This window comes from Arvicola amphibius, chromosome 5, assembly GCF_903992535.2.
Source record: "Arvicola amphibius chromosome 5, mArvAmp1.2, whole genome shotgun sequence".
Taxonomy (NCBI): domain Eukaryota; kingdom Metazoa; phylum Chordata; class Mammalia; order Rodentia; family Cricetidae; genus Arvicola; species Arvicola amphibius.
The window spans coordinates 149,985,504-150,003,662 of record NC_052051.1 but is presented as its reverse complement, the minus strand read 5'-3'; the positions used below and the strand labels follow the sequence as shown (position 1 = coordinate 150,003,662).

Sequence of the window (18,159 nt, the reverse complement as noted above, 5' to 3'; positions counted from 1 at the left end):
TTTAATATGTGAAAGTATAAAATATCATATAAATTACCTTCAGGCTGTGTGAGAAGGTACAGGTAAAATATAAACTAATTTCATACTTAAACCTGGGTTTCCCCCCAGTATGACTATGTATGTGCAAACATTCCAAAGTTCAGAAAAATCTGAGATCTCTGTGATAAAGAATACTCAGTCTGTACTCAGGATGGGTTGCTCCCACACATGCGCATAAGAGGTGGATGTTGTGCATGCTAAGGAAGACATTTAGTCATTGTTCTTTTAATTAAATGAATGAGAATGAACAGAATCTGCCGAGCGTGCTCTGGGTGTGAACCTAATGTGGGTTGTTCCGATCTCGGTGGCATGCTCCTTCTGGAGGAAGGGACCCGGGCAGTGGTCATGGAGGCAGAGAGGGCAAATTAGCACAGAGAACAGATGCTAATCTTTGTCATTATTATACATTTCATTAAGAGAGGATGAAGCCAACTCAGTGCAGGGATTTTATAACACACAAATGCACACATACACAAGAATAAGAAGCACGAACATTATGTGATGCCTGCTCTATAAATGGGTTATTCTATTATGCCATTTCAATTCAATTCATTAAACTTGATTTTTTAAGCCCAAGCTGGCTGAAGCTATGGAACCTGGGCTAGCTGCAAACTCATGGCAGTTTTCCTGCCTCAGCCTCACCAGTTTCAGGCCATGCCACACCTGGCCATTTGGCATTTTTAAAGGGTTAAATAATGGAGCAGGAAGACACAGCTGGGATACATTTACTTTCACCCATCTTTCTATTATTTTTTTTTTTAGTTCTATGTCAGCCTTCACTTTTCTCCTAAATATCATCATTGTATGTATTATTTACCTTTTTATTACTTTTTTATGTGAAAATAAAGCACCTGAAATGCCCATTTATTTGCTATCAGAATGGAGCCTGTTTTTCAGCCACAGGGCATTGCTGTCAGGAAGGCAAAGACTGCTGTGAGAGGAATCCTATCTCCTTGTCTCTGCAGGGGAGAACACGAAGGGAGCCTCCGAATGAAGACGGAGCTACTGGTGCAGATGGATGGGTTGGCCCGCTCGGAGGATCTCGTGTTTGTGTTAGCAGCATCTAACCTGCCATGGTAAGGCATCAAGAGAACACGTCACATACATTTTCATGATCCATTGAATACTGATAAAAATTTCAGGGAGAGCTATAGGAGGAGGCACTGAAGTCACACACAAACTGAATCCCTAGTGGATGTGGGTGACAAGGAGCCAATCTCCCGTGGCTATAAAGACCAGTGAGAAAGTGGGCAGCGCCAGTTCCAGGGTCTGAGCTCTAAGCTGTGTAAGAGTAGGCATGCATGCATCTCCCTCTGCTCCCGGCCGTGGCTCCTGCCTTCTGACTGCCCTGCGGTGATAGACGGTAGCCTGGAGTTGTGAGCTAGACAAGCCCTTTCTCCCTGAAGTCGCCTTTGTCAGTTTTTTATATTATTATTAAAGTAGCAGAAATTAGGATATAGGAGGGACTATAGGTTTTTTTGAATCAGGCAGAGGTTTTTTTTGAATCAGGCAGAGGTTTTGCATAGACCTATAAATGCTTAATATCTCTAGTTCTCAAAGAACATTTCAGAAATAATGGCTTGATTTTTATTGGTATTAAAATTAAAGTTTTTTAAGTTAGGAGGAAAATTCTATCTCTAATGCCATATAGTAAATAGAAAACTAAATAATCTCTAATTGAAAATATAATCTACTCTCAGAGTTTCCTATTCAAACTGTATCCCAGAGTGGTTTAAGAACAATTCTAGAAGAATTGGGAAGTAAGAGATGTTGATTAGCGAAAACAATATCTACTCAGAGAATATATTTTTAAAATGTTATAATGCTCTTACAGTTCTCAGAACATTTTCATATTATTATTTTTATGCCCTGGAGAGGGAAGGAGATGTATAAGAAAATATTCTTAGAGAGTGACCAAGGTCATAAAAGGCCAATCAGCTGGTGGCCAACACCCCACCCATCTCCTTTTCCATATTTAGGGACAAACAGAAAACTCCTTCAATCATGCTAATCCTCTGGGTCCCAAACGAGAAGAGACAGAGACCAATTTTAGGCAATCTGTGTGTAAGCTGTTCCTTTAGATACGTTCGCAGTCTGAACCTGGCCCACCTCCCTGCACATCTGTAATACGTGTTTTCTTGCTCTCAGACGACTAGCATTTAACATCTGAAGATCTGTTTATGCACAACACTAAAAGTGGAGTCCAATAGAGAATTGAGATTTCAGTATTTAAATCTTTGCAAGTCAGTGATTGGTGCTAAGCTTCCACATGGGGTCACAATGGGGTCACCTGTGTTAAAATTCCATTCAGCCAAACTGGGACAGTTGTTATTTAACCTTCTCAGAAATCAAGAGAGATAACAGGACAGATTCCTAAACAGGCCAGTTTCACATAAATGCTTCAAGGCTCTGGGTTGTACCCTGTGCCTTGCCACAGCCAGACACAGCAACCCAGTAACTGGGCGTTGGCCAGTCAGTTATTAATTTTTTTTTCTGTTGTTTTGTGTCCTTGTCCCCTACTTTCCAAGGATTGCTACTTTTAAATGGATCCAAACTGCTTTTGCTTTTGTGCCTTTGTTCTGTGGCCTGGTGGCTCTGGGTGTTTTCTAGGGAGGTGTGAGGCTGTATGGCCCCTGATACAAGAGTGGCAGGTCTGTTCCTCGAGAGACTTACACACACAATTTCCAGAAGAGTGGAGAGCCCACCCTTCCATGTGAATTCAGTAGCTCCTGCAGTGCTCTGTGCGATTGATTGGCCAGGGTCAGCTGTTGTCTTCGTGCTTCTTCCTGCTCTAAGTACTCTAGGCTAAAAATGGGGCTGATTCAGTTCAACAGTTTTCTTCAAATGTTACATCAGTATCGGGAGCGTTGCTCTGCATCACATCCCGAGGTGAGCATTGTCTTGTTTCTCGCTTTTGGCGATGCCATGATTGATCTGGAGGTTCAGGTGTATTGGTCTGGTTCCTCTGTGGTACATCTCTCTGAGATTAGCATCCCCCGATCAGGGTTGCCTCAGTGGTTAAGAGTACTTTTTGCTCTTACAGAGGACCCAGGTTCTATTCCCAGCACCCATGTGATGACTCACAACCATCTGTGCTCCCGTCCTGGGGGATCCAATGTCCTCTTCTGACTTTCTCCCATACCAGACACACACGTGGTTCATAAACATACATGTAGGCAAAACACTCATACACATAAAAATATGTTAAAATGTTATTAATGAATCTTCAAAGCTATTCTTTGTATTTTAATTAAAACTCTCTGACCTTAAACTGAGCATGCTCAGAAATGTGGACCTTAGCGAGTGTACTCAGAAATGTGCCTTCCCCTAAATGTGCTTTTCTCCTTGAGTGTGTGGGTGACCATGGGGCTGCTAGGTTACCCCAAAATGTCGACAAACAGGTGTCACCACTAGCAGTCCCCTCCCCCTACTTCTCCAAACTGAGAATTACACCATGGTGTTTTGTGAGTGGTTGTTTTTCTGGCTTTGGTTTTGGCATGGTCTTATTTTATAGCCCAGGCTGACCTTGATTTTGAGGTCTCCCTGCCTCTGCCTCCTGGCTGCTGTGATTACAGGAATGCAGTGTTGCCTCTGGTGAGTTCTGTGAGTTTTAAAAGACACTTTCTTGAGCACTTGCTGCACAGCTCATGGCCAGGGCTTCTAAGTGGTCATGGCATTTAATTGTGCTGTATGTTTTCATTGTATTATTATTATTATCATTACTATTCGTATCGTGTAGAAGAGATCAAAGCCAGCCCCTTGTATGCCTATGTTCTGAAAAAATGCATATCTGTTATTATAGGGTGTAGCAGAACTCTCTAGAGGAAAAGAATCAATGTGTATCACAAAACAGGATTTGTCCTAGTTCCAGTTGAACACACCTATAATCCCTCCTGAAGCAGAAGCAGGGGGAACTCTGTGAACTCCAGCCAGCCTGCTCTACATCCTGAGTTCCAGGACAGCCAGGGCTCCATAGTGAGACCATGTCTCGAAAAAAAAACAAGAAAACAAACCAAAGGGATGTGTTCATTAGAGTGACTTCCAACTGATAACGGCTTCAGAGTCCAACCCTGGCCATTTGCACACTGGGACGGCGTAGAGCCTGGCAGCTGCGCAGTTCATCAGATGGATGCCTCAGCAGTCCCAATCTGTGTGGGAGGCCTGAAAGAGCCCATGAATCACTGGTCCTCTCTGGAAAGCCAAACAAGCTAGATTCTGACGTTAGTTAGAGAAGGCTCAGCAGCTTTAGCGACATGTACTCAACAGCAAGAAGCTAGCCAAGCAGGCAGCAAGCGGCTCTGCATTCTCCTCAGACCTTTTTATACTTGGGCCATTGGATCTTAAAGAGGGTTCTCTCTCAGCTAGCCCTCCCTACAAGTGCCTTCAGTTCACAGACATGCTCAGAGGCTTGTCTCTCAGCCTTGTTAAGTGGACTGTCGAGATTTACCATCAGGCAGGAAGGACAAGCCTAGATGATGTAAGCCACTCACTCAATGAAGCCTCTCGAGTCAATCAAGAAATGCAAACAAGAAAGGCCTGTCGTGGTAGCACAGGCAGATAGTTCTAGCACTTGGGAGGTGGATATAGGAAGGTCAAGAGTTCAAGGTCATTATTGGCTGCATAGTGATTTTGAAGTCAGCCTCAGCTATATGAGGGGTTTGGGGTGGAGAGAAGGTTTGTTCTAAAATTGCTTGTGGTAACAATTGCATAATCCTGTGGGTGTACTGAAGCCATGCGCCACATAATGGTGCCTCAGGTCGTGATGGGCAGCATATGCAATGGTCCCACAAGGTAACAGTGGAGCCACCGAGGGTCCATGCCACACAGTGAGAGCACTTTGCTCTCGTGTCTGTTGATGCTGGTGTCAGGAAGCTGACTCAGGTGCTAACTGTGTCCAAGTATAGCATTCACAGTACAGGACATAGTAAAGAGAATACGCAACTGTTACAGATATACATGTTTTTGTAAATGTGTTTGCTACTCTAGCTTTTTATTATTTTAAAAGCTACAACTTCTAGCTATTTAAAAATATTTTCCTGTGACTAGCACTCCATTTTTACAGGAGCAGTCTCACAATCTTGCATTTATCTCTTACACAAAAGAGTGCACACCATAGAAATTGTTCTGTTTGAGTTTTTTTTTTCTTAACAAAATACCAGAATATCCTGGAGATCTTTCCAAATAAGGCCACAAATTCTTCCTTATTCCCTTTATAGTTACATAGTCCTCCATTGTGAATCTCTGAAAGTTTATCTAACCTGTCATCAGCCATGGCAGCAGGGTTGTTCCTCTCCTGCTGTTGCAGACAGTGGGGCAGTAAGGAGTGGGCACGGATAGGCCACTTTTTGTTTTCACCAGTGCGGCTTTGGGATAGGTTCCTGGAAGGAAAACCACCAGGTCAAAGGATAATGTGCATGGAATTATGGTGTAGCTGCCAAATTTCCCTCCATAGAGGTTGTGCCATCGTGCGGTCCCACTAGTGTCTTGGTTTCATTACTTAACATTATAGTGAGAACATTTCCAGTGTCATTAAATAATCCTTGAAAATTGGATTTCGTAATGGCAGCCCAGAATTCCCACACGTGGACTATGCCATCATTTAATCATTCCTTTCTGTCCAACATGTATGACGTTCCCAAACTTTATTCATAAGTAACAGGGAAATGAGCTTCCTTGCAATGAAGCCTTTGTGAACAGGAGGGAACAGGGAGAGAGTTCAGTCATGAGATCACTCATAATCCCAGTGCCGGGAGGTGGAGACAGGTGGATCCCTGGGGCTTACATACCAACCAACCAAGACTACTTAATGAGCTCCAGGTCAATGAGAGACTCCCTCAAAATGGAGGGAGGGTTGTGCCTGAAGAATGACATCCCATAATTGTCCTCTTGCCTCCACACATTACATGCACCCCCAGCACACATGAATGTACAAACATAAACCAGTGCACACATGCACAAAACAGCACCTTTGGCTACAGTTCTGGTTGTTATGAAAGATATCTGGAGGTGGAATTACTGGATGAAAGGGCTTTATATTTTGACTCCCTTGTGGCATACTGTCAATCCCTTTAATAAGGGAAACTTCTAGGAAGAGGGAATATTCTTGATGAATAAGATTTTCCTTGGCTTCAGGATCTCACTTCATTCAAGCAGTCTAAGCCTGGAAAAAGAACTAATTCAGAGCAACCATGTGAAGACTCGGTCCTAAACATCCAATTCCTCACAGTTGGGGTGGCTTTCATCAAGAGCATCATTCTGGCACTGCTGTCTCAGCAGTGAGCTGGCTTACAGCTCTTGCTCACCTGCCTTGACTGATCTAGAGCATGGGAGAGGGCCAGAAGGAAGCAACAAGGAACGATTCTCTGTGTCATCTGATGTGTAAGTGAGCAAAGAGAGGCATAAAAAATGTTGTACATTTAATATTACCACTTAATGTAATAGCGATGCTAAGAAACTTAGTGAGCATAATTAGGGCTAATTTGACCTGCCTTGATTGTTGTGTATTCACAAGCTCAGGCCTAGCGGTCCAGAGGGAATGAAGTGCTGAACAGGGCTATTAAGGCAAATTCCTTCTAGACATGTCTACTTAACTCTATGGTAGCTTGTACAAACGAGGTGGGGGGGGGGCTGTTTTGTGCATGTGTGCACTGGCCTAACACGCTCCAGGGATGCCATGTGCTCACACCATGCACGTGGTGCACATCCAGCAACAGAATGGAATCATCCTGTGGGTGGAATTGTATTATGCTATGGGCTGCTGTGTGTTCTGGGCTTGATGTACTGTGGTCACCTTTGCAGATTTGCTTAATTCTATAAACAATTCCATTATGTTAGTGTCCAGTCACTTACTTGACTTTTCTTTGGGTGAAGGGATGGATATATATATATATATATATATATATATATATATATATTACACACACATAATTATATATATATATAATTATATATATATATATATTATACACACACACACATAATTTTTTCCACGGTTGACTCTGCTCCGTCCTCGCCTGCAGCATTGCATGGCTAGGTTAGAGCAGATAATATCAAAAGGGTTTCTGTCTTACAAAACTCTTTTTTCTAATCCTCTGACTGGGGAGAGCAAACTTTTCTCGGTGCTTTGTGAAGTTCTGAGTTACGGGCTTCTCCAGTGAACCATCGGGACAGATGAGAGACAAGAAAGTCCAGGGCACTGGTTGCCATGGCAGTTGCTAAGTGCTGAGGTCCCCAGCCAGTCTGCCTCCTCTTCCGGACTTTCACAGCCTCCTTTCAGTGATTTATTGTATGAAAGCCATGGGTTTCAGTCATTGGGGTGACAAGTGCAAGTCTCTTGTTCATCCTTTTGAGTTGCCTTCTTTCTTTATACATTTTAAACATTATTTTCAATCAATAGAGTGTAGTTCTGTTGTTAGTTTTTTTCTTCTGAATTTCATTGATGGTGGCTGTTACATGTAATTTTATTAGTGGTTTATTCGTTAATGGTAATTTATTAATGGTTATTTTGTAATTTTATTAATGACATAGATGCTATCTATGGGAGTCATGCATTGGAACCCTATAGAGGAAATTTGACTGTTTGGGGTTTTGAGCCACTCTGCCTTAATTTTTCTTTTCTTTCCTTCCTTCCTTCCTTCCTTCCTTCCTTCCTTCCTTCCTTCCTTCCTTCTTTTGTTTTTGTTTTTGTTTGTTTGTTTTTCGAGACAGGATTTCTCTATAGCTTTGGAGCCTGTCCTGAAACTAGCTCTTATAGACCAGGTTGGCCTCAAATTCACAGAGATCTTCCTGCCTCTGTCTCCTGAGTGCTGGGATTAAAGGCCTGTGCCACCACCGTCCAGATTCTGACTTAATTTCTCTTCTCAGTTTAAGATGTCTGGGACGATGACAATGAGGACAATAGTTTTGAACTATATCCATGAAGACTTTCTCTCCCCAGAGTGCAAGGCAGAGACTCATTTAGCTGATGACTTCCATTGCTAACGGGGAACTATCCTAGCCTACACTATCATAATGGGCATGTGCCCTTCAACCATATAGGGCATTTGCTTTATGTTGTGAGCCTTGGCTCTACCTCTGAGGAACCCAGGCTTTCTTGGTTGCCTCATATGAAGCCTTCACAACCTAATCCTTTTGCAACCAAGAGGCAAATAGCCCAACTATTTCAACTTTATCTATCCAGTCTTGACTGAGCCTCTTTAATTTTAGCATTTGGGAATTTTGCTTCTGCCTCCAGGAGGGTTCCACTGTGCATTCAAAAAGTACTTTTTAAATATTTATTTATTTATTATGTATACAATATTCTGTCTGTGTGTAAGCCTGAAGGCCAGAGGAGGGCACCAGACCCTATTACAGATGGTTGTGAGCCACCATGTGGTTGCTGGGAATTGAACTCAGGACCTTTGGAAGAGCAGGCAATGCTCTTAACCCCTGAGCCATCGCTCCAGCCCCTCAAAAAGTACTTTTTATATATACTTAAGACAAGATTTCTGATCTAGTTCATCTGTGGTCAGAGCCATCCGATCTTTCCCCTCAGTTGCTGGTATTGTTTTGTGGGGTGGGAGTAACCAATGGGAAACGTGAGGTGGTTTTTACCCCTATGAAGTGAAACTTCTAGCTCACGCATGCGTACAGCAAAGACTGCGCATCTGCGGCTCCCTTGCTTCATTCTCTGGCCTCTCGGAAGCCCGGATGTGCATCTTTCAGGTTCTCTTCAGAAGCACTGCTGAGGGAACCTGGAGGATTAGTCCTGAAACTTACAATTACCATGATCTTCCCTGAGAATGATAGTACAGTGCTCGCCCGGTGATGGTGGTGCACGCCTTTAATCCCAGCACTCAGGAGGCAGAGGCAGGCAGATCTCTGTGAGTTTGAGGACAGACTGGTCTGTAAGAGCTAGTTCCAGGACAGCTAGGACTATTACACAGAGAAACCCCGTCTCAAACAAAACAAAACAAAACAAAAAACAACAAAAAAACAACAAAAAAAGGAAGTACAGTGCTTTGTTCCCATTGCCAAGCCGGTCCAGCTTCTCCCTATTAACCTAAACCAATGATGGCCATAACATTCTAATTTTCAACAAAGCACATACCCTCTATAAATAGTTCAAGGAGTTTAAGAAAGTTGGCATTCACCCACCAACCTGAGTGGGATTTCTTGGCAACTTTTCAGTAATCTGCATGATGGAGGAAGCAGGAATCCAAGACATACTGTCCGTGACATTTGACCTCTGGAAACTAGATGGGACAGTGTCTCACTTGTATACATATAGCCACGAGCTGGAGATGCTGCCGGGATTATGTGAGCTGTGCAGACAGAAGAGTTGTCTTGCTATGAGTTCAGGCTGCCTTTGAACTTGCTCTGTGGCTCAGGCTCTCCCACTCATGCTCCTCCGTCCTCACCTCACAGGTGTTGAAATTACAGGAAGGTGTGCACCACCAAGCCTGGCGTATTTAGTAACTTTTATGATAGACATTAAAGCAAATCAAAAGCATTTACTGCATACAGAGAACTTGCTCTGAATTTGAGGCAGTGACTTCCCTTTTGACAAAGTGGGAAGTTCCTATAAAGAAAATAATATGAAGATGCCAGCAGCACCCCAGTTACTGCCTTCCTCCCTTGTAGTGTACCCAATAAACCACACATACACACACGCACACGTACACGCACACGCACGCACGCACGTCAGAACTAGAATGGAAAATGGATCTGTCTGGGGACATGTGTAAGCAGGTGGCCTTCCATGTAGGGCTTACTGTAGAAGACAGCCCTTGAACCTCTCACTGCTTGTGAGCTGTCAATGCTGGCTCCTCAGCCTGCTCTCCCAGGCCTGTCATGACTGTCTACTTCATGGTGGTTATGGATGGACTGCAAAGATTTGCCTGCTGAGTGAACGTTCCCTCTTCTCTTATGGTATCCAGAGAACTTGAACTTGAAATACTATAACTGTTGAAGAAACAAACTTGAATTGTACTTGGTTCCCTCCTGCTGTAAATTTTGGAATGATCTCAGTTCCAGGGCCATGCAGTACGGCAAGGACAAAGGTCAAGGCCTGAGGAGGATACCTGAAGATCTGATCTAAGGCATTGCTGCTCTTGGTAGCGCTCAGTGTGGCCAGCGGTATATTGCGTTTTGTGTTTACAGCAGGCAGGGGTCTTATGCATCCCATCTTACTGGTTGATTTGACCACTGATGAGCTAAAAGTACTGACTAACCAGGAGGAGGGAGTCACGAGAACACAAATAACTAGTGTAAAATCTAAGTGCAAGGGCCAGGCGGAGTCTTTTCTGGTGGCCACAAGTTACATTTTTATATGAATATATTGGCATAAAGAATGATTTCTGGGTACATTCCATTTGTCCTTTGCTTCCTCCCTCATATGATTCTATGATTATTGATGTCGCTAAGAGTGCATCCATCAGGCCGGGCTGTCAGAGAGTTGCACTTATTTTGTACCCACAAGCAGTTTTGAGGTAAATCTCTCACTTTAGGGCATTAGTTGATCAATATAGACATCTCTATTGAATAATTGCTTTCCCACCCCCACCATGTGATCCTGTTGTCTTGATCTTCCTCTAAAGGAGCCGCTCAGGATGAGCTGTGGACAATAATTAGGTACTGTCCAAATCAACACTTGCTCGATACCCTCAGATGTACCATTCTGTCAAATTCTTCTTGCAGATATGTCTTATAGAACCTTCACGCCAGGTCCAAACTGGATTGCTTGTCCTGTGCACCTTGTGTGCAGAGGGGACCCTGAGCTCTAGCCTTGCCACCCTGGTGATTCCCTTCCCTTCTGCATCCAAGTTCTCTGGTGCTACTTTTACATTTTAAACTTTCTTATGTGCTCTTAATTTAATCTATTTTGTGTTTTGCTGTTTTTCCCTCTGAATGATTCTTTTTAAATGGCAATCTGTTTTATTTCGTGGATATAACGTGTTTCTTCTATTTTCTGAGAAGAGTATTTTTTAATTGTTTTCCTTAAGATTCATTCCCTGTCTACTTGTTTCCAGTGCTGTCTTGTGTTGGAAACCATCCACAGAAGCAGTCTCTTTGTTGCCTCATCATGTCTATGAGCACGCTAAAAATGCCCGAGGAAGCTTCGTCCTTGTCCCCGTGGGGAGGGTTCGTCCATGTGGAGGACCTGACAGGGCTTTTGTGCTGGGAAACCCTCAGCAGCTATGTCTTCTGGGCTTTCTTTTGGGATGCTCAAACTGTGGTCTCTTGCCTGGAAGACAAGTGCTTGGCTGCCAGTCATCTAGGAGCAGGAAGATGGCGCCTCTCTGTTGAGCGAGGACTTAAGTCCTCCCATCAACACAACACACGGTTTCCACTTTCCCCGCTCTGTCTCCCTTCTTTCCTCTTTGTTTTCACCAATTTTTCACATCTTAAATTTTTTTCTTTCTTCAAACAACATGAAATAACTGCCCGGACTACTGCGTTGTAGATGCAGTGACGATCAAGACACTGAGCTGCTTCTTGTGGAGCTAAACTGGGACCAGTGAAATGACTCAGTGCTTAAAGGCAGCTGCCTCCAAGCCTGATCACCTGGGTTTGATTCCTGGGACCCACATGGTAGAAAGGGAGAACCAACTTCTAAAATCTGTCCTTTGACCTCCACACATTTGCCATGCACACACACACACACACACACACACACACACACACACACCAAACAAACAAACAAGTGTGAGAAATCTGTCTTCTGTCTGTGTGAAGCACTGTTTGCAGCTCCATCCATTTCCTGTCTTCTTGTGATACAGGGAGCTGGACTGTGCCATGTTACGGCGCCTGGAGAAGAGGATTCTGGTTGATCTCCCCAGCCAAGAGGCCAGACAGGCCATGATCTACCACTGGCTGCCCCCTGTGAGCAAGAGCCATGCCCTGGAGCTGCACACAGACCTGGAGTACAGCGTGCTGAGCCAGGTGGGCAGCCTTAGAGGAGCCTCCGAGCTGCCCAGGAGGGCAGTGGAGCCCTCCTCATGGAAGAATGGGCTGCGGGAGACTGGGCTACAGGAAGTATGAGCTGCGGGGAGTGGCATGGGGTCCAGATTCAGAGAGCCTACAGTCAAATCCTGGCCCTGCAGCATATCAGCTGTGAGACCCTAGGGACCTCATGTACTCCATTTCTAAGACCCACAGTGGGTAATTGTGATCAATGAACTGACGAATCTTTAGCAAAGAAAAGCTCAAGGTATGTATCTTGTTAATGCTCTTTGGGTATTGTATTAATCAGGGTTCTCAGGAGGAACAGAACTTATAAAATGAGTATATGTATATTCGATATATATGTGTGTAAGTATATACATATAAAGGGGATTTATTAGAATGGCTTACATCCTATGATCTAGCTACTTCAACAATGTCTGTCTATCAAAGTAAGGCCCACAAATTCAGACTATGGGGCTGGATGTCTTCAGTATACTTCAGAATTCCAAAGAGGTAGTTGATGGTTCTCTCATCCAGTGAAGGAATGGATTTGCTAGTTAGGACGAGCAGACAGAGAACCAGCTTCCTCCCTCGTGGCCTTGACTAGGCTGCCAGCAGAAGGCGTGCTGCCAACTGAGGGCAGACCTTCCCACTTCTAAAGAGCTGAATTTTAAAGGTGGTTCTTCCCACTTCAAATGATTTCATTAAGAAAATACCCCTCACAGATACACACAGCTGCTTCAGTTTTAGTTAAGCCCAGATGTAGTCAAGTTTACAGCCAAGAACAGCTACCACAGGCATCCATTCCCAGGATCTCTGCTTTGGGTAGACTCTTAAGCCTAATGCTTTCTGAAGTCCCTCAAAACAAGAATGGCCTTGTTTAACACATGAGCAAAATGTCCACTTTAGCCAGTGTGGACTTAGGGTAAGGGCCCCACTAGGCAACACTGGGTGGCATCTCACAACGTCTTTGAAGGTATGAGGAAGCTATCGCCCAGATGGCCAAGTTTGCTGGGCGTGTTAGCATCTCCTCTCCGTCCAGCATTGCTTACTCAGAGATGCTGACATAGTGAACAGGGATGACAAAATTGTAAGCCAGTGTTCTGCTACTGGATCCTGCCTACAAGAATGAGTCAGACGCCAGCCTTCTGCCTGCTGACTGACCCTGGCTTTGTGGCTATCCCAGGAGACGGAGGGCTACTCAGGCTCCGACATTAAGCTGGTCTGCAGGGAGGCGGCCATGCGGCCCGTGAGAAAGATCTTCAGCGTGCTCGAAAGTCACCAGTCAGGTATGGCTGGGACCTACAGCCATGTTAGCATGGTAGAGAAATTTGTGCCCATGTGTTCCAACTCTTGGAGGGGTGTGGTGGTGCATGCTTGTACTCCCAGCCACTTGGTACCTGAGGCAGGATCAAGTTTAAGGGCAGCTTGGATTACATAGTGAGCTCAAGGCTAGCCTGAGCAATTTAACAAGACTCCATCTCAAAATCCAAATTCTAAAATGGACTCAGTTTAGTGGCCGAGCGCTTGCTTTGCGTGCAAGAGTCCCACCCATTCTGACCAGCAGGTGGAGCCTGGAGCCTGGTTTTCCAGGCTCTGTGGCTTTTAACATTTGTGTGCTCTCTGGTGAAATCATCACCACCAACCCCCCCCCCCCCCGCCCCCATGTATCAGCTGCATCCTCTGCTGCAAGATTCCCGCTGCTGGTTTTTATTCCCCCTCTGGCACATGCTGACATGGGGTCAGATTTATCTGAGATACTGTGTAAACAGTAAACAGTAATTTGATATATATTTAAGTCCCTTTTGGAGGCAGGGTTGTGGGGTAGCTAGGGTGTCAGGGCTGAAAGCCTCTGTTGCACTTTAGAAAGGTCCCCCACAGCCCTCTTCAGATGTGAGTTTGAGCTGCATTAGCCGTCAAGAACGGGATATTGTGCAGTCTCCAGACCTGGCCCAGTAACCTGTCAAGAACTCTTGTCACCGTGAGGTGCCGCACCGCACCTTGACTATTGCCTTTTTGTCTAGAGAGCAGCAATTTCCCTGTGATCCAGCTGGATACTGTGACCACGGAGGACTTTTTGGATGTGTTGGCTCATACCAAGCCGTCAGCAAAGAATCTGACTGAGAGATACTTGGCCTGGCAAGAGGAGTTTGAGTCTGTGTAAATAAAACTGCAGTCAGCCTGACCTGGCCAGAGGCAGTGAGAGCCTCCACCGCGTGACTGGGATGGAAGGGAGGAGATTTTTCTTGAACGCTGGATGAATCTGGACAAATGTGTTATTTTGGAGACGAGATCTTGTGTCATGGATGTAAGCAAAGTGAAGGCTTTGGTCACGATTGTGTGGGTCAGGCAATGGAGGGGTTCTTACAATTCCACTATAAAAGTTTGAAGAAGTTTTGTGAACTGAGGTCTTCATTTTGAAGAAAAGTATTTTCTTAGTCTCTGTTCTTAATTTCTTTCTTGTTAACACATTCTCAAGCATGTCAGGTACCATCAATGTCCCCTCCCTCCCTCTATACCTCTCTCCCTCCCTCCCTTTCTTTCCTCCACGACAGGGTCTCATTGTATAGAGCTGACTGACCTGGAACTCGCTTTGTAGACCAGGCTGGCTTTGAACTCAGAGATCCGCCTGCCTCTGCCTCCCGAGGATAGGGTTAAAGTGCTTCACTAACACATCCAGCAGTATGCTTTTCTAAACAGCTGAACACCTCATGTGACTCTATCCTCCCACTCCCTCTGCTCTAGGGGAAGGAGACCACCACAGAACCATAGATGCCAACCCTCCCTTTTCAGTCCCTCTTGCCCTAGCTGACCACCATGACCACTGTCCTGCCTCCAAGCCCTTAACTTCTGTTTTCCCAGGGAATAAAGGAAAATCTCCATTCTCCTGCCCTGGCTACTCAGGGCTTCTGGATTCCAACTAGTTTGTTAACTAACTTTCAACCACTTGGCTTTTCAGCCCTGCCCTACATTTCACTCTCCTGGTTCTGAAGGATGGAGTATGTATGTGGATTTTTTGGTCTTGTCCTGCATTTGTTGCTCAGTTTGGCTAAGAGTCCAGCTACTTTGCATCTTCCATGGTTACATCTTCTCGTCAGCATTCCCTCACTGGCTGATCTCCTGGGTTTATAATTTCTTTATTCTCTTCCTTTCCTTAGTGGGGGTTGGAGAAAGGAGACCAGCTAACCCTGGATTTGTTCTGGAGTATCTACAGTTATTTGTTCATGTTTCTGAGTGAGTGTACATCACATGTGCACAGATGCCGTGGAGGCCAGATGAGTGTGTCAGCTCCCCTGGGTCACCCTTAGCTACAGTCACAGGCAGTCGTGAGTGGCCCAACATGAGTGCTGTGCACCACGCTAGGGTCCTTTAAGAGTGCAAGCGCTAACCACTGAACCATCTCTCCAGCCCCCTATTTATTAAATTAAATATACTGGACAGTTTCATACATATGTATAATGTATTTTGGTTATCCTCACCCCTCCCCTCTCTTCCCTTCCTCTCACTCCCATCACCTCTCCCTCCATGTCCCTTGTTAATGTCTCTTTTCTTACTCATTGAGTTTAACCAAGGCATGCCATGGGTACGGAACTATCCACTGGAGCTGGTGGGCTCATCCGTAGCCGCATGGCTGAATATAATGATACCCCCATAGCATCCATCAATAAGCAGTAGCTACCCAGGGAAGGGTAGAGACCCATAAGCCCCTCCCCAATCCATGACTGATTGATAGTCCCAGTCTCTCCCCCACCCCCACCCCCACCCCCTGAGACAGGGTTTCTCTGTGTAACAGAGCTCTGGCTGTCCTGGAACTCACTCTGTAGACCAGGCTGGCCTCAAACGCACAGAGATCCACCTGCCTCTGCCTCTGCCTCCCAAGTGCTGGGATTAAAGGTGTGTGCAACCACCCAGCAATAGGCCCAGTCTTGGCAGCCCTGTACAGGTGGCTGCAGCTGCATGAGCTGATGATTGTAAAACCAAGACATTCTTAGCAGAGTGGTGTTTAGCCCATCTCCCTGTCACCCAGCTCTTCTGAGATGTTCTCTGAACTATGTGTAGATATATATAGAAGGGCCTATAGTTATTTTTTAGTGGGTTAAAGGTTCGGAAGATAGCTCAGCTACCTTGCCTCACAAACATGAGGACCTGAGTTTGACCCTAGCATTTACATAAAAACACCAGGTCTAGGGTGCACGCTTCAAATTCCAGCGTTGGGGAAGTAGCAGAGAGGGAGGAAACCCTGGCTCACTGGCCAGGCAGGCTAGCCTATTTGGTGAGCTCCAGGTCAATGAGATCCTGCCTCAAAGGGGGTGGGTGATGTTTTTGAGGTGACACCTGAGGTTGTCCTCTAGTCTCTAGAACATAGGTACACTTGAAAAAGATTATACACACATTATATATATATATATATATATGCATATACATATATATAAAGTTATATGAGAAGTTGACTTCTTAGTAACTGGAATAAATAAAATTTAAGTTAATCCAACATGTGGGGTATTTTGTTGTTGTCTGTTATAAATCAGCATTCACAACACTAATGCCTATGGTAGCAAGGAAACTGATACCACATGAGTCAAATGAGCTAGGTGTAGTGCGAGGCAGAGGCGGGGAGGGGTGAACTGGTGAGGGCCAGAGACTCTCTGAAGGACACAATAGTGAGTCAGCTCAGACCCAACATCTGCCAGGTCTAATCTTCCCAGAAACAGTGGCGAGTGACTTGCGTCTGAACATCATCCTCAAATGGTGGCAGCTGGGGCTAGTCACCCCTGCTCCTGTGTCTGTCACATCCTGTAGACGTCCAAGTGGACCACACTGAGCTCAGCAAACCCAGCCTTTCTGTCGACGGTTGTCTTCGTCTCTCACCAGCTGCTTGCTCCTCAGATGAAAGGGACCATGGTTTGAGGTTCTTTTTCATTCCTGCTGATTTAATGAGATGTTCTTTAAAACAGTGTAGGCCAACAGCTACCTGAGCCCCGGAAGTTAGCTTCTGCACTCTATAGGAAGTCTACCATTGCTTTGACTATGTCAGAGTCCTTTGTATGACTAGATTTGTTTTTATACGCCTCAATGCCCTGACTTGCGGACACTCATCTTAGGAGACAGAGCTGTGCCTGCAGTCTTCCTTCTGCTTTAGCCACAGTAAGCATCTAATAAATACAAATTTCTCAGGCACGTCAATCACGGAAACAGTTCCAATGCCTATGACATGAAAGTAAACACTAGAAACTACTCAGAGTTGTTAGTGACCTATGCAGTTCATATGATTTTTGATCTGGTGCCTCACTGCTGCCTCTTAAAGACAGAAATGTGCTTCTAGCTAGTAGGCCTTGATGGCTGCCGTCATAAAAAGCCAGCAAAGCCCTCCCTCATGAATTTCTGAGGAGAAACATCTTTGTGATTGATGACAAACAAACACGATAATGTAAACACGGCTCCACGCAAATGACTGTAATATCAAGAAGGGATTCATTCTGCTACTCAGGAAGGGGTGTTTTGGTCAAATAGATTAATGCAGTTTTAAAAATTTTTTACTGCAGGTGCCTAAGCACTTTAATTTCATGTTACTGGAACCACTGATCCAAAGCTAACTGAACATCATAAATACAGGGTGTTTCTACCTTCCCCACCCTGGAGTTTGAAAGTGTGGGATTAAGGGAGAAGTGACAGAGCTATCATTCCAAGATGGCATCTGACATCACACCTGGGGACATCTGTGGACCTGTCACAATGGGGTGGCCCCTTTTCTGTGCAGAGCCATCACAGTGGGCTGGTCTCTGTTATGATAGATGTGGTGTGTCAGGCAGGCAGAACCCAGCCTCTAGCTGTGTGAGTCAGGAGCGACAGAAACCCGGCCACTACTGGACTGACTCCCACTCCGCCAGTGTATTCAGTGCTTGTAACAACCGTCGATTCCGATCGTGCCCTATCGTCTGCACCCTTCCACGCGCGTCCATTTGCTGGCCTAGAAGACGACAAAACCAGTGTGTGCAGTCTTCTGCGTCAGCACGACGCAACCCTTTAATCACGAGGTGGCCTGTGTGACAGCTGCGGCTGGCCCAGTGGCATCTGGAGTCACTCTGGGCTGTCGGCGGGGGATTATCTTGATCTAAGGTGGTGAGAAGTGTGTGTTCAGAGTGGCACCATTACCTGGCTGAGATCCTGGATTGTGTAAGATGGACAAAGGCCCTT

General features: G+C 45.2%; 1 protein-coding gene across 1 annotated transcript in view; it reads left to right on the top strand.

Moving 5' to 3' along the window:
* The window catches only part of Katnal2 (katanin catalytic subunit A1 like 2), a 56,949-nt gene extending 42,582 nt beyond the window's left edge, over positions 1 to 14,367 (top strand). Inside the window, exons 13-16 of the mRNA XM_038330372.1 lie at positions 1,005 to 1,115; positions 11,799 to 11,961; positions 13,151 to 13,253; positions 13,989 to 14,367. Of these exons, the coding sequence (XP_038186300.1) occupies positions 1,005 to 1,115; positions 11,799 to 11,961; positions 13,151 to 13,253; positions 13,989 to 14,128 (517 nt within the window). The 3' untranslated portion in view covers positions 14,129 to 14,367. The remainder of the gene's footprint in view (positions 1 to 1,004; positions 1,116 to 11,798; positions 11,962 to 13,150; positions 13,254 to 13,988) is intronic.
* The last annotated feature ends 3,792 nt before the right edge of the window (positions 14,368 to 18,159 follow it).